Source organism: Cercospora kikuchii (genome assembly GCF_019650295.1).
Source record: "Cercospora kikuchii DNA, contig_00007, whole genome shotgun sequence".
Lineage (NCBI taxonomy): Eukaryota > Fungi > Ascomycota > Dothideomycetes > Mycosphaerellales > Mycosphaerellaceae > Cercospora > Cercospora kikuchii.
In genome coordinates, this window is record NW_025408588.1 from 746,574 (window position 1) to 761,661 (window position 15,088).

Genomic DNA, 15,088 nt, shown 5'->3' on the forward strand with positions numbered 1-15,088 from the left:
ATTTGGGGTATCGATCCAACTGCTCTCGGCGAGCTAGAGACCTTCTTCTTCTTCCGCGTCCTTTTTCCGTGGGTATCTCCTCTTTCCCATGCACTGCAAATCAATCATACCATTCCCATGCCCTAGAGTCGGCCGTATGCACTCTGCTCCCGTGAACGCCGTTGAACTCCGATGTCAATATGCTTCTCAAGTGCCATGTCCTCCAGCTCTGTGGCTTGAAGGCCGAGCTCGCTTGAATCTTTCTCTGCATTGCACTTCAAGAGCTCTCATCGCCTCAGAAAATCCCCATCTTCCCTCCCCACCCTTCCTGCCCACCCCTCTCTCCCAACCCTCCACCTCCCACACCCGCTCCTCCACTCCCTCCTCCCCCAGCCAACAATACCACACCCTTCCCACCCGACCCCGCAACCTTGATCTTCAAATCATAAGGAAACGGATTACTCTCATTCGTCGTTATCGGCGGAATATGATTCCTCTGCTGATTCGCAATTTCCAGAACTTGCCATGTAGCTTTCTCCAACTCATGAGACATGATTTGTCGCGTCTGGTTGTAGCTGTAGTCATTCGATGGAGGATTTGAAAGACCGCTGGAGCGGGAATTGTTGGGCAAGACGGTGATGTTGAGATTCCATGTTTCCCAGGGAGTTTCTTCGTCGGGTTTTTGGAGGAACCAGGTTCGGCGGCGTTTGCGTTCGAGGAATTGGAGGGTTAGAGTGAGGAAGGTGGGTTGGTTGCGAGAAGAGGAGCTGGAGGAGGAGGTGTCCAAGTGGCGGAGGAGGGTTGTGGTGCGGGATTCGATGAGGGCTTCGATGTCGGGTTGAGAGACGAAGGGGAGGGTTAGGTCGAGGAGTTCGTGGGTCGAAGGGTAGATTGGTGTGAAGTAGCGGTGGAAGAAGATGGTATGGAGGAGGCCTGAAAGAGTGTTAGGTGCATTCTATAGAGAGAACGGTGAGTGTACCTTTGACGATGTCTCTGACGTGCGATCGGTCGGCTGTGAGGTCGATCGTGTATTCAGGCGGTCGTCGAGAGTCCATGGCAGTAGATAGTGGTGCTGCTCGTGGCAGCGGTGTTGCAGCTCAAGTCATTGTGTGAAAGTGGGAGAGATATGCGATCGAGATATGCACATCACGAGATCGATAACGTCGTTGGAGGATGAAAGGTGGTGGGATGCCAGCCCCACTTTGCTTCCCGCCAGCTGCACTTCAACCATCTTCCCGCCTTTGGTCAGCAATATAACAACCACCTTCTAATACACATTTCCTTGCCTCGGACCATCTGAAATCGACACAGATTATGCAAGAAATGATAGATTAAGCTCAACACCAAAGGATTGTCGTCCCGCCACGCCTCCACAACCTCCGGCGCAAAACTTCAAGCCGATGCGCAATTGCCGATCGAGATCATAGAGCCCAAAAGATATCAGATATCAAGCCTTTGTCTGAGATTGCCGCGATCCGGCGGAAAGTGGCCCTCGAGAACACTTCCGAACATAGCACAATCTCAACGGCAGCCACTTCATACCACAAAGCCCAGCACCGCACCTACAGAACATCCCAAAAATGTCCACCGCCACGGTGCCATCAGAAACTCATTTCACCATCTCCCCTTCCAATCTCGAGCACCTAACCCATCTCTCCTCCATCTTAAATCTTTTCCACCACCGCAACAAAAACCAACATCGCCACTCAATCTGGTTCCGACACTTCTGTACATTTCGTCAAAATCTCTCTACCCTCCTGCGAGATCTGGAAACTCTAAACTTTGTCCCGACATCCCACGCAGCGAAAGCAAAGAAGAAAGCCACAGATCCTGTTTTGATCGAGCGCATACGAGGGAGGCTGGATTTTTGGAGGGAAATTTTGGTTGCAAAATGGCATCTGGCTTTTTCGCAGCTTATCGCGGATCAGAGGTTTAGTGCACTGGGGTTGTTTTTGATGGGAACACTGGCAGAGGTCTGTGGTATTGTGGGAATTTCGAAGGAGTTGGAGGAGAAGGGCGATGAGGAAGTGAGGATGGCGATTGAGGCCTTTGAAGAGGAGATGATGGGTGTGGCGATCACGAGAGAGGAGGAAGTGAGGAATTTTGGAGGAGAGGATCAAGGAGAAGTCGTGTTTCGCACAGGAATTGAGGTTGAGAATCAGCCCCTTGGGAACGCTGAGTGGCAGAGCGAGAAGAAAGTTGCGCGGAGTGAGAAGGCGAAAAAGAAAAAGAAGCGGAAAAGGGAGGGCGGGGATGTGATGGATGACATCTTTGGGTGAAGTGGAATTCGTGCACACTACGTATTCTCTGGCACTCTCTGTCTCGCTGGACAGCAATTTTCGCAGCCATCTTTTGCTGCGGTGGCTCGAAGAGCAGGCTCAAACAGGGGAAAGAGTGCTCAGTGCTCCGACTTCACGTGCACCTCGTCATCCTTCTCGATGGGAAAGCCATCGTTTCCCACACGAACTTGAGTGAATCCAGGCCTCAGAGAGAGACCTGGGTTGGGCTGGCTCCGACGCTGGTCACGGAGCACGAAAGGTCTCAGCATGTTGCTTGCTGCATTGAGAGCCTTTCTCACGGCGTTGTGATCGTCTCCATTGTTCTTGTCACGACTCGGATCACGGGCGCCATGCATCACCTCGGCGATGTGCTGATGTAGGTCAGCCCAGATCCCCATGTGGTGGGCACTGTAGCGCTCCACATTCTTCTTGTCCGCCTTGTTGGTCGTGCCCTTGAATTTATTGGCTTGATCGATCGCGTTTGACGTCATGTTGAAGACGTGATCGTTCGTTGGTGGACGCGAAGGGCGTTGGGCTGGGCCACGAGGTGGAACGTTCATTGACGGGGACGCGTCGACGCGCGATGGACGAGCCGTTGATGGACGACTTGGGCGGGAAGGTGCTCTGCTCGGGGGCTCACGCATCGGAGAGTATGTGTCATTGAAGCGAGATGTGTTCCTGCTTGCTCCGTAGATGCTGAAACCATCCTCAAGACCCGGTGGAGCACCAAGGGAAGCGGCGCTCCCATAGGCCATCATGCGGTCGGCAGGGTGAAGAGGGCGTGGGGCAGTGTGAAAAGCAGGGGCCGATGCAGCGTGAGGAGCGGTACCTGGTGCATGGCGGAGAGCAGAAGCTGGACCAAGCGGCGGGCAACCACGGGTTGCTTCTGCCTTTGCTCGCAAATCTGCCAGGTCTGACTGTCCGCTTGATAGCACGACACGTCCTGACAGATCGCGGCGTGGACGGCCTAGTGGCGTTTCATTCGTACCACTCTTCAAGGGACCCAAAGTCTCATCAAAAGCAACCTCCTCTTCAACTTCTTCTTCCACTGTTGGAGTCGCTGCAATCATGGCAAGACGCTCCGAACTGACGCCCTCCAGGGCCGGTAGGCCTGCCGATGGCAGACGTGCGGCGACCCATGGCATCTCAGGCTCACGGCTACCAGAGCTTGTGGCGAGAGCCTGAACGCCGCCTTTCAGCTCAGAGGAAGCTTGAGGAGGGTTGAGTATACGAACATTGCAGTGAGTGGGGAGGTCACCAGTACGGCCGCACTTCAGGCAGCGCAGAATCGGCTCCTCAGGCTTGCGGCCATCATCGCTAGGGATGGCGGCCTGGGAGACGACATTGTGCTCTGACAGAGCACCAGAATCTCTGGGAAAGAGCGCAACCGCTTTGTAAGCGGCACTGGTCTTGAGAGCGCCATCGGCAATGGCATTGGTCTTAGGAGCGACATTTGTTGCGACATCGATCGTGGCGGTCGGCGTGGCAATGGCATCGTTGGTGGCAGTGGCATCGGCATCGGCAATGGCACTGACAGCTGGCAACGAGGCCTGGACGCCGCGAGAGTGAGGACAGAGGAAGCCTGGGAGGCCAACCTGACAATCCTTGCACCAAGTAACGCATTCAGAAAAGTCGTGACCATCCGCACCGCAGTGCAGGCAACGCGTCTGCGGAGCACAGGGCGGAGCAGAGGTAGAGGCTGGCTCAGCGGCGTCTTGGTCGAGGCATGAGCGCTTGGCTGGCTGGTCCTGGTGGCAAGAGGCAGATGGCGAACCGGGGCGCTTGGGTGGAGCTGCGAAAGGATCAGTGAGTGGGTGCACCGAGAAGATAGCTTTGTACTCACGGCGCTCCATGTCGGCGGTGTCCTGAGTGGACATGTTGTGTTGTGGTTGGTGGTGAGAAGTCGGAAGTGGAAGCGCGGAGGCGAAGAAGTAAACAAGCGGGAGAAAGTTCAAGTGCAGACAACAACACGCACCGTTGGGCAGGAGCGACGATGAGTTGCAGCTGACAGCAAACGCGCTCGAAGTTGCCTTCACTCTCTACTCACAACTCATCGCTTATCATCTAGTGCACCATTGTGGCCACGGCTCTGCACTCTACTACAACCCATTGTCCTTCTTGAACTTATCCCATGCCTCGTTCAACGTGCTGAACACCGCCGCACTAATCATCCTCTGCTCTGTCGTAGCGTCTTGAGCAATCTACCATACCAGTCAGTAACCACATAGCCTCATATTCACAGGAAGGGAAATAGTCTTACCTTATCAGGATGCACCTTGGCGATAGCCTTCATATAGATAATCTTCACCTTATTGGGCAACACCAAATCACTCATGCCCACCTTCTTCCATCCTGCGCCCTCCCAGAGAATGCCATCCAAACTCTGCAACAGCGCTCTTAAATTATCTGCCTTTCCGCCTTTCCAGTTCGTAAGCCTGGCCTCAACTTGATCAGTCAAAGCGAATTTTTCATCGTCGGCTTTGTCAGCTGCGGCATTCTGTGCGCGAAGCTTATTGACTGCGGCGGTCTCCTTGGGACCAGGAAGAGTAGGTCGTTTGACGCTGTTGCCCAGAGACTTAGCCGGGGCAGCTGCTCGAGAAGGCGTGGGAGCAGCTTTCTTGGGGGCAGCGGCAGTGGCAGGTTTCGGTGCAGCAGACTTTTCGCAACGATCCCGCCCCCTGATACTGACTGCTCCACCGATTCCACCTTCGACTGCTATTCGCCACACCGCTGCAGCGTCACTCCACTTTTCAAGATGCTCCAGAGCTTCTGCCTTGCGCATGAGAGCTTTGCCGTAAAACTCTCGCATGTCTTTCGTTCCCTCTCCTGCGCCAAGATCGATTGTCTCGCCGACACCCTGGCTGGGACCAATGACCTCGAGAGCCTGATCGGCGTCAGAAATGGCCAGCTTTGGGTCTCCAGTCTTGAGCGCTGTCAATGATCTATTGCTGAGCACAATGATCGTGAGAGGGTGCTGTGCTGGAAGTGGACGCAACGCTGCGGCATATGACTCGTGCGCTGAAGCGTAGTCGCCCCGCTTAAAGGCTTCTCCTCCAGCTTTACGGTGCTGAGCGGAAGTCGACAGCGCAGATGGAGCTATGCTGGGGACGTTTCGAGGAGGTGCTTTTGGTCGCGAAGGTATCGGTGAGGGCGTGGGACGTGAGGCAGGCGCCTTGGGAGCCGCAGCTTGTGCTGGCGCAGGACTGAAGAGATCGACTTCAGGCTCAGGCTGAGGCTCTGGTTTCGGTGGAGCTTTCCTTCGACGAGCAGAGCTAACATAAGCCTGTGCAGCTTGATCCTCGACATCTTGTCGTGTAAGCTTAGTGGGAGGTCGCTGCGGTTGAGATGGCGCTGGCTGGTTCATAAATCTGGGCTGAGCTGCAGGTCTCTGCGGAACGGGTTCCTCCGGGTCGCGATAGCTTGAGGTCGGTGGAGCAGGTCTTTCTGCTGCAGGTGGTCTCTGAGACTTTTGAGGTCTATCACGGGGAGCATCAAGCATTGCAGCTTCATCAGTGGCGTCAACCTCGCGCTGCTTTTGTCGAACAGCATCTTGTCTACGCTGACTGCTGGATCTGCTGGAGTCAGCGGACGCCTCCTGCATCCACTTCGGCTGGGCTGGGTCACGCTCCTGTTGGAACTCTGCTACAGTCTTTGCCATTTGTTTCTGACTGGCTTTCCAGAGAGAGGTCGCGCCTTTCAAAAATTTCGAGCCATATTCCTGCGCCACTGCTGCCGCGTCTTTCTCGCCATTCGCTGGTGATCGACTGTCCTGACGACGACCATTGGCCGAACCTGATCGCGACTCCTGTCGCATCCAAGCTGGGACGTTGTCCTGTTCCCGTGGTCTACGCTGTGGACTCCTGTTGGAAGTAGATGGACTTCGTCTTCTCTCTCCAGCCTCAGCTTGGGCTTTCTGTTTTGACTCTTCATGTGCCTGCTGCAACAGCCACCCAACCGCTCCCTGCACATCGCCTCCGTTCTCTGCGAGAGCCAGCTTCGCGTTGTCTGCGGGGAATCCCATGTCCACAAGCTCTGCCAATGCCTTATCATCTGATTGATCATTTCCCCAGCTTTCTGTTGCCTCTTGCCTCTGTGCTGGTCGTGCTGGCTCTGCAGGCTTCGCGGGACGCGCTGTGACTGGCTTGCCCAGATCGCCCAAAATGTCATCATCATCTCCATTGGTTTCAAACGCAGGAGCGGAAGTGTTCGCTGTACTTCGCTGTGGTACAGATCCCAGGCCGAATGGATCATCATCCTCGTCGAAAGCTCCATTGCTCGCGGGCGCCTTGGCTGGCTGAGATGCAGGTGTGCTTCGCCCACTCTCCATGGCCGAGCTAGGCGGAGGAAAATGACTAGACTTGTCTACCGGCGCATCTTTGTTGAATGCAGCCATAATATCATCCTCTTCATCCTGCTTTTGTTGAGGTATCCCAGGTGACGGGCCTCGCACCTCTGGCGTCCCTCTGCCACTGCCCAATGTGTCCCATTGGGAAGACTGCTGCTCTTGCTGCCGACGCTTTTCTTCAATCAATTGCCTTTGCCTTTCTTGAATGGACAGATTGTTTCCCGCTGGCTTCTTCGATCCCAGCAGATTGCCAAATGCATCACCTCCAGCTGGCTTTGCGGTGCTGTTGCTGCCATTGACTGTGCTTGATGGGCGACTGACGTTCGGCGACGCGCTCCTCGATGGCGTTAAAGCTGGGCTAGCTCTTAAGCTGCTATAATTCGATGCGAAAGTGCTCGGGTTCAAGGGAGGTGGATTGGAAGTGTTGGTCGTGGTTGGCTTCGCTGGCTTCTGCCAATCTTCGCCGAGCAGGTCGTCCATGATCAATTACACACGGTGCAGTGGGGTTATCGCAGAATCATTGTAGGTTGGATCTATGTACTGCGCAAACATGTCATGCGACTCCAGCACGCTTGTTGAGGGTGCTGTCGTGTCCCTCCAAAAGACCGATGCATTGTGGCCTGAGGCAGGAAACCCGCCGTTTACTCCCTGGCTTCACCTACGATTCCCAATCGAGAACGTCCATCATTGACATCTGCAGTCCCCCTCGGGCACTAGACATGATTTCAGTGTAACGAACTGAGAAACCTGGCTACACGGCTGGGCACTCAGAGACACGGAAAAGGCGGATCGTCGGAAACAGGCGGTCTTGGCGAGGGAGGCCCGAAAGGCTTCTCCAACTGCTGTAGACTGCTGATGGCTTCTTTGCAGTGTCGATCTGGTCGCTATGTAAGACTTACAAGTCATGAAGTCGAGACAGAATTGCCGACGATTGTTGCGGATGCTGCAAGCGTACGGTCATCCCCTCCTGATAATGGACTTTCATTCCTGTCAACATGCTGTTCGACCTGAACGTGTCTATGAACGCTTCTCCTCAGCGACAGCCTTCGGCCGCGAAACGACCTCTCCCTCAGCTGGAAGCTGCGGCTTACCACCGCCCTTCTTCTGATCAGCGACACCCTTGGCCTTGAGCGAAGTAGAATCCTTGGGCAGTTCCTTGACGTATGGCAAGAACTCTGGCTGACCCGGAATGTATTTGCGCAAAACCTCGGGCACTTCGATGCCGTCTTCACGTTGATAGTTCTCCAGCACGCAGCACAAGGCTCGCTCAGTGGCGCAGAGTGTGGAGTTGAGAGCGTGAACGTATGACTTTTGGAAGCTGGCGTCGGTCTGCTTCTTCTGTCCGAATCGCACTTCGAGTTCGCGCGTTTGGTAGTCTGTGCAGTTGGAGCAGGAGACAAGTTCCTTGTACTCGCCCTGGAAGGGGAACCAGGCTTCGAGGTCGAACTTCTTGGAAGCGGCGTTGTTCAGCGCGCCGGAGACAATTGCGACGACTTGGTATGGAATTTTCAGGGACTTGTAGAACTCTTCTGAAGTGTTGATCATTTCGTCAAAGTGCTCCCATGATTTCTCAGGGCTGCAGAAGATGAATTGCTCGATCTTTTCGAATTGGTGGACACGGAAAATGCCCCACGCGTCTTTGCCGTGCGAGCCAGCTTCTTTGCGGAAACAAGTTGAGTAGCCGGCGTACTTGATTGGAAGGTCCGTTGGGTTCAGCCATTCGCCCTCGTGTAGAGCAGAAATAGGCTGCTCGGAGGTTGCGATCAGATACTTATCAGTGGCAGGGTCGTTCTCCTTTTCTGTCACCTTGTACAGCTCCTCATCGAATTGCTCGAGTTGTGCAGTCTTGGCCATGGCTTCACGCAGCATGAAGAATGGTGGCTGATTGGGCTTGTAGCCTTTGTTGAAGAGGAACTCCAGGCCGTAATTGATAAGAGCCAGGTTGAGGAACAGACCGTAGCCAGTCAAGCAGTAGCCGCGATGTCCAACAATCTTCACACCGCGTTCTGGGTCATAGCCGTCTATCCGCGTGAGAACCTCGTGGTGCGACATGCAGTCCTTCTTTGAAACCTCGACTCCTTCGGGTGCCCACGTGCGGATGATGGCGTTGTTGTCTTCGTTGTCAGAAATGGGCACGCTGTCGTGGACATAGTTTCCGATGCTCTTGGCCTTTTTCAAAAGTTCCTTCTGCTTGTCTGCTGCCTGTTTTTCGAGTTCTGCCTTTTCCTTGGCCAGCTCCTCCTTCTGCTTTACCAAAGCCTTGAACTCTTCTGGATCGCCTTTTGCTTTCTTGTTTGCGCCCATGGCCTTTTGCACAGCGTTGATCTTTGCGCCCATTTCTGTACCTGCAGCATATTGTGTCTTTCTGTGATCCTCAAACAGGGCAATGACTTCGTCAACCACCTCTTCTGGAGCATGCCGTCTTCGCTGTGACTCTTTGATCTTTTCGGGATTTCCGCCGCGGTCCTTGATGAAATCGTTGATGTCCAACATGATGGCGTATGTCTTGGTATAGTCTCTGTGAGTGTATCGGAGTTCGATCAGAAGAGGGCGTCGAGAGTATGAGCCAGCAGTTTCGTGTGACTCGGACTGGCTGTCTCCAATGCTGGCGGGACAAATGTGGTGGGGCAGGCGTCGGAGCTGACTGCGTCCGCATCTGATTCGCGGTGTCTGTTTCTTTGTTGCTCACTCCGCGACGCGCTCCATCACGCGATCACGCGTCGCCACTTCCCTTGCGTCCTTCATCCCCATCTCACTTGTGCCTTCCTCAGATTCACTTGGACGAACCTTTGGCTCTATCGGAGCTCCACACTCATTATGATCACGCAATATTCTCCGGAGACTATAGCGTATCATTCCTCCGCCATACACAACCAGCATCTTATCGAGCATGTCATTTCCATTCAAAGAGGTATGCGTATTATTGGAGCGACTGGAGTATGTTGAGCTACACGAGAAGCTGCTCTCTTCCGAGAAGCCAGAGCGATACAAGGAACTCGTGAGCCACTGGTTCGCGTCCCATCGCCGACAGATCAATGATCTTGACATTGAAGGCTCTTGTGGTCTTCTCTCCACACTATTACCGCACTGGCGAACAGATCGAGTATACGGGCTTCAGGCAGATCGCCTTTGCAGGACTTTGGGGCGCGCACTTGGTTTCTCGATAGCACAAAAAAAGCTTCTCGCTGCCTACAACGAACCGGGAGCTGGCGACCTTGCAAAATGCTTTGAAAGAGTGCATGCAGAAGGAGGGCCGCCTGCCATTCCTGCCCTGATAGTCGACGATGTTGATTCCATGCTGCAGTCATTGGCTGGGCATTCCGTCTTCTCTGATCCGACAGTACCCAGGCTGCCACTTGGATCATCGGAAACTCGAGACAAAGTCCTCAGCAATGTCTTCAACCGGGCGAGTCCAGTGGAAGGCAAGTGGCTGATTCGACTCATACTCAAGGACTTTCGACCACTTCAGTGCGACGACAACATTTTCCTCAAAGCTTTTCATTTCCTGCTGCCAGATCTGCTTCGCTTCCAGTGCGACTTTGAAGCGGCTATGACATTGCTCAAGACAGCCTTGCACAAGTACCCAGACACGCCAGATCGGAGATCTGAAGCTCTTCATCGCAAGAGTATCGCTGATGCTCAAATACTCCGACCTGTTGTAGGGACAAAGATTAGCAGGCCGCATTTCCACAAAGGTCGAAGCATTGACTCTTGCATGCGAATGATGGGATCGAAACCATGGGTGCTGGAACGAAAGTACGATGGTGAGTATTGCGAGATTCACATCGACCTGCAAAGGTCCACAAACCCTTTGCACTGCATCAAGATCTTCTCCAAGAGTGGCAAGGATTCAACGCGAGATCGACGCGGTATACACGACACGTTGGTGCAGTCTCTGCGTCTCGGGAAGCCTGACTGCAGGTTCAAAAAGCATGCAATTCTCCTCGCCGAGCTCGTTGTGTTCTCTGACCAGGAGGATCGCATTCTGCCATTTGAGGAGATCCGGAAGCATGTTCTGCGATCAGGTGTGTCCATTGGCGCTGATCAAGACTCACTGCCAAAGGCACATGAGCATCTCGCCATTGTGTTCTTCGACTTGCTGCTGCTCGACGAAGAAATCACCATGAACAAACCGATCGATGAGCGGCGGATATGGCTACGAGAGACGTACAAGAAGATTCATGGGCGAGCTATGGGTGCTGACTGGACGAAGATCGACTTCGCGCAGCCAGAGAGAGCTAAAGAGCTGCTGCTGCAGCACTTCTCGATGGCCAATGCGAAGAGATCCGAGGGCGTCGTATTAAAGCCTTGTTATGTGCCGTATTTCTCCATCGAAGCGAATCCTGCGAGTTATAGCCACAGCTACATTAAGCTGAAGAAGGACTATATCGCGGGCGCTGGAGATGAAGAAGACTTCGCAGTGATTGGTGCGAGCTACAACGCACAACAAGCTGCCACAGCTGGCGGCAAGGCCTTCATCAAGTGGACAACCTTTCATCTCGGCTGCCTATTGAATAAGGAAGAGGTTCGCATGTATGGTGCGCGGCCTAAGTTCACGCACGTTGGCTCCATTGAGCAGGAGAGATGTATTCCGCAAGCAATACTGGAGACTGCTAATGTCCTAGGAAATCTCAGAGCAATCATACCTGGATCCGCCAACCAAACAGCAGACATTGAAACCGATGGTACTAGCGCGATCAAAATGTCGGTGCTGTTCGACAGGCCACTCGTGTTCGAGGTACTTGGATCTGGGTATGAGAAGCCATCGAATTGTACCTATCTCATGCTTCGTCATCCTCGTGTCAAGAAGCTGCATGAAGATCGCGACTGGCTGGATTGTGTGACCTTTGAGGAACTTCAGCGGAAGGGCAAAGCGTCTCGAGCTGCGCCTTCAGATTCTGAGTCGCAAGAAATGCAGAGGTGGATGGACAAGCTGGAGCGCAGCTGCAAGAAGAAGATTGAGAGGGAGAGTTTGTCGAGGTCGTCCAGATCGACAGTCTCTCCGGCTTCGAGGACGATTGGCAAGCCAGAGACTTCAGTGCTGGACACACCAACTTTGAGGACGAGCTTTCTCAACACTAGCACCAGTTCGGCAATCATGTCATCGTCAGCCAGGCGCCGTCCTGAGGTACAACATGCTTCAAGCAGAAAGAGATCGCTGACAGAGGTCTCAACGCTGAGTAGCCCGATCAAGCGAGTCTGTCTGGAGAAGTCCGAGCCGAGCTTGCAGCCAAGGTCGAATCGAGTGCCTTCGTCGCCTTTGAGCGAGATTACTAACATAGCAAATGGTACTGCGCAGCAACAGCGTCGGAGCAAACCGCAGCAGATCTCCTCTCGGCCTGTCGTACCTGCCAGTGCGATCATGAACACTATTGCTCCTGTCACTCATCTGCCTGAGCGAGACGCTCAGCACTCACAGGCGAATCGTGATCGCTCACGATCACGGTGCGCACGAAGCAGCAGGTGCCCATTTCGAGATGCCGTGGTATTCCTCACGCCCTGCATCGAAGCGACTCCGTATATCGTGGATAACTTGCTTGGCTCGCACCACGCCACGATTACACCAGCGCTGGCCCACTGGGATCGCAATTCGTTCTCGCACTCGGCTCTGTCTCAGATTGTATCTGAGAGTCAGTCACATCAAGATATGCGCAAGATCGTTCTTGTGGAGAGTAGGCGGACACGGGCTACGAGAGGGATGCTTCGACAGATTCGAGGATTGAATGAGGGAAAGTTTCGAGAACGAATTGAGGTTTATGATTGGAGGGTGCTGGAACTTTGCGAAGGGCATGATCGAGGAGAGGAGAAGCTGAAATTGCATTTTCTTGGAGCGACATTGTTTGATGATACCCGGGAGCGTACTTTATTTGTTGGAGAGCGGGAGTGGGCTGGTGCGGCATAGCATTAGCATGAGATTGAGTATCTATGGATTACATATTAGACCACCGTAAGGTATGAAGGTTTGCAACATCGAAAGGAGCGACGGCGCACCGTTGAGCGATATGGGTCCTCCAAACAGCTCGCGTTCCTATTAGGCAAGCACTGGAACAAACGTGCCTTGACCAAGCTGACTCCTTCCTATATTACAAGCAGCGCGGAAAACGGGTCATCCAAGACGCGGAAACACCCGTCGTGGAGACTGCAGCATTACAATACACTTCGTCCGACCCGACACCCATTGGGATCAAGTATACGCACATTCAAATAGCTATAAAGGTACGATTTTCGACCGCGGAACGTAGCATGATGCAAGACTTTGCCACCATACATTGTCACATGCACGTCAGTGCTTCCCGCAGTGAATTTAGCAGCCATTCACCGCTGCAAGTGGAGCATCTTTGCCGAATCCGAATGCCACTTTTAGTTTTTCAGTCGGTCGACCTCCACGTCCATCAGAGATATCACGCCAAGTCACTATCCTTTTGTTTCGAGTTGCGAGTACAAGCTGCGCAAGCCGAACCTGCAATACACAACCCTTATCGCACTCACATCGAGTCCATTCCAACCATCGACTCCGAAGCCTGAACATCCCCCCAACGGTTGACATCCGACCAGACGAACACAAAGACCAGGATGGCGTCGGAGACACCTGTGATCTTGGATACAACGGGTCGTACTACTGCGCACGTTCTATCCTACACCATGGCCCCACCAAAGCGCCCGACCTTCGAGCCCACTGAGCCAGTTCGTCCCCTGAAGGATGAAGTGGTGGAGGTGATCCGACCGTGGCGCTTCAGTGAGGACAAGCCGCCGTATACTACGAGCGAACTGATTGTCATGATGCTCGTGATGCAGGACCTGAGACCGCAGACTATGCAGAGCATCCACTACAACATTCTCCGGAGTTTCGGATACTTCGCTGACGAGGCTCTATTGATGTTCGCGGGCGAGGTACAGGAGGAAAGAAGCAAGTACCACCGCATGGCACATGGCACGACCACCCTGGAAAGCGACTATGATGGTCCATTCGAACACAGCATTCATGGCCTCTACGAAACTGTAAGGGAGTTTGACATTCCGTTGACGTGCAATCGGCTTCTCGACAACGGAAGAACGTTGACAGACTTCGAAGCCGAGTTTACCATCTCTGCTGAGGCTGCACGGGTTTGTCTGCGCGACATACTCGAGCCGGAGCGAGACGGCACTTTTGACTTCATGGCGCTACCTCCAGAACTCCGGGAGAAGATCTATAAGATGCTCTTGGTCTATCCGAAACCTGGTCTTATAATAGACAGTCAAGTGCTCTGCGATTGGGAGGGTCAACTAGGTGTACAGTCTCGAGATGACGCTGAGGCAGAGCTTCCGGCAGCTGGCGGTTCTCATACACTTCCAACCATTAATTTCGATGTGAAGGGTCTGGCTGAGACGCTCGACATCCTCAAAGTCTCAAAGCAGATTCGCCATGAGGCACTACCTGTATTTTATGGGCGCAACACTTTCCAATTCGGTTCTCTCAAGCACCTTAACGATACGCTTCGCACGATGGGTAATGAGGCTATCAAGCAAATCGGGGACCTCCGTGTCGTTCTGGAAAAACACAAGTTCATTAACGACCTGCATGCGCTGGAAGGACTTGACAGGCTTCTCTCTGAGCTTTCGCCGAAGTCACTTGTTCTGATCGCGCCGCTCGATACATGGTTCTGGTACAAATGCTGCGGAGATAGTAGCGAGAACAGACCCGCGACGACACAAGAGATGATGGCCCTCGACAGCGTTGAGGGACTGAATGGTCTTCTAACGATGGCGAAGCAAGCAAAGCATCTCGAGATCTTAGGTGATGGGTTTATGGGGGATTGGCTGCGCATGAAGCTTGCAGAAAGCAATGAGGCGCAGGAAGGGGATGGAAATGGGGAGGTGCAGCAGGGAGTCACAGATCAGGACGAAGGTATCGATGCTGGTACTGATGGTCATGGTGGAGCAGCTGGTTCTCCGGCATCCTAAGGCAGTGGCCTTGCCATTACAGCAAATCTCTGTACGTGCTCGGCGATTACACGACTTCACGGCCGAAGTAGGATGCGGAACAGAATGCAGCGGCAGTCTATGTCCGAAGCACGTAGACGGACAGAAGAGCGATTAGGCAAGGGCTGGCAGGTCCATGATCTAAATAGAACTGGGTCGTAGGCTTCCACGAGAGGAGCCGCTGTTCCTTGTGCTACACAGATCAAGAAACACAAGGACATTATCGGCATACACGAGCTGTGCCGCAATCACGTCTTTGTGATCGCATTCCATGCGGCCTTCCGTCTAGACTGTCTGTGGACAATATCCACGGCATGAGGCTAGAGTGATGTATTGCGGGAGACAGTCTAACTGCCCATACTCCTGCTGTCCACATTCTTGCCGCTGACTCTCATGACATACTTAACATGTTCTCTTGTGGTGTTGCTGGGCTCTAAGAACTTCCCAGGCTACTGGGGTCAGGAACTCTGCCAGTTGGCACGTGCTTGGTGCCGCCAAACGTCTGCATCGTCACATGCTGCCTTGT

The 15,088-nt window shown here is 53.6% G+C and overlaps 7 protein-coding genes across 7 annotated transcripts; 3 read left to right on the forward strand and 4 right to left on the reverse strand.

Annotated features, from left to right (window-relative positions):
• Positions 1-274: 274 nt before the first annotated feature.
• Positions 275-1,034, reverse strand: CKM354_001040200 (uncharacterized protein; the record flags this gene model as incomplete). Its single annotated transcript, XM_044805859.1, has 2 exons — positions 275-912; positions 959-1,034. The coding sequence occupies 2 exons, from the start codon at positions 1,032-1,034 to the stop codon at positions 275-277; spliced, it is 714 nt and encodes a 237-aa protein (XP_044661794.1).
• A 525-nt stretch (positions 1,035-1,559) lies between these two features.
• Positions 1,560-2,258, forward strand: CKM354_001040300 (uncharacterized protein; the record flags this gene model as incomplete). The annotated part of the gene is made up of 1 exon (XM_044805860.1): positions 1,560-2,258. One exon carries the CDS (start codon positions 1,560-1,562, stop codon positions 2,256-2,258), a length of 699 nt encoding a protein of 232 aa, XP_044661795.1.
• Positions 2,259-2,377: 119 nt separating this feature from the next.
• Positions 2,378-4,135, reverse strand: CKM354_001040400 (uncharacterized protein; the record flags this gene model as incomplete). The annotated part of the gene is made up of 2 exons (XM_044805861.1): positions 2,378-4,050; positions 4,102-4,135. 2 exons carry the CDS (start codon positions 4,133-4,135, stop codon positions 2,378-2,380), a joined length of 1,707 nt encoding a protein of 568 aa, XP_044661796.1.
• Positions 4,136-4,357: 222 nt separating this feature from the next.
• On the reverse strand, positions 4,358-7,083 carry CKM354_001040500 (uncharacterized protein; the record flags this gene model as incomplete). Its single annotated transcript, XM_044805862.1, has 2 exons — positions 4,358-4,459; positions 4,519-7,083. The coding sequence occupies 2 exons, from the start codon at positions 7,081-7,083 to the stop codon at positions 4,358-4,360; spliced, it is 2,667 nt and encodes an 888-aa protein (XP_044661797.1).
• Positions 7,084-7,620: 537 nt separating this feature from the next.
• Positions 7,621-9,096, reverse strand: CKM354_001040600 (serine--tRNA ligase SES1; the record flags this gene model as incomplete). Its single annotated transcript, XM_044805863.1, has 1 exon — positions 7,621-9,096. The coding sequence occupies one exon, from the start codon at positions 9,094-9,096 to the stop codon at positions 7,621-7,623; it is 1,476 nt and encodes a 491-aa protein (XP_044661798.1).
• A 397-nt stretch (positions 9,097-9,493) lies between these two features.
• Positions 9,494-12,505, forward strand: CKM354_001040700 (uncharacterized protein; the record flags this gene model as incomplete). The annotated part of the gene is made up of 1 exon (XM_044805864.1): positions 9,494-12,505. One exon carries the CDS (start codon positions 9,494-9,496, stop codon positions 12,503-12,505), a length of 3,012 nt encoding a protein of 1,003 aa, XP_044661799.1.
• Positions 12,506-13,245: 740 nt separating this feature from the next.
• CKM354_001040800 (uncharacterized protein) lies at positions 13,246-14,544 on the forward strand (the record flags this gene model as incomplete). Its single annotated transcript, XM_044805865.1, has 1 exon — positions 13,246-14,544. One exon carries the CDS (start codon positions 13,246-13,248, stop codon positions 14,542-14,544), a length of 1,299 nt encoding a protein of 432 aa, XP_044661800.1.
• Between the last annotated feature and the right edge of the window lie 544 nt (positions 14,545-15,088).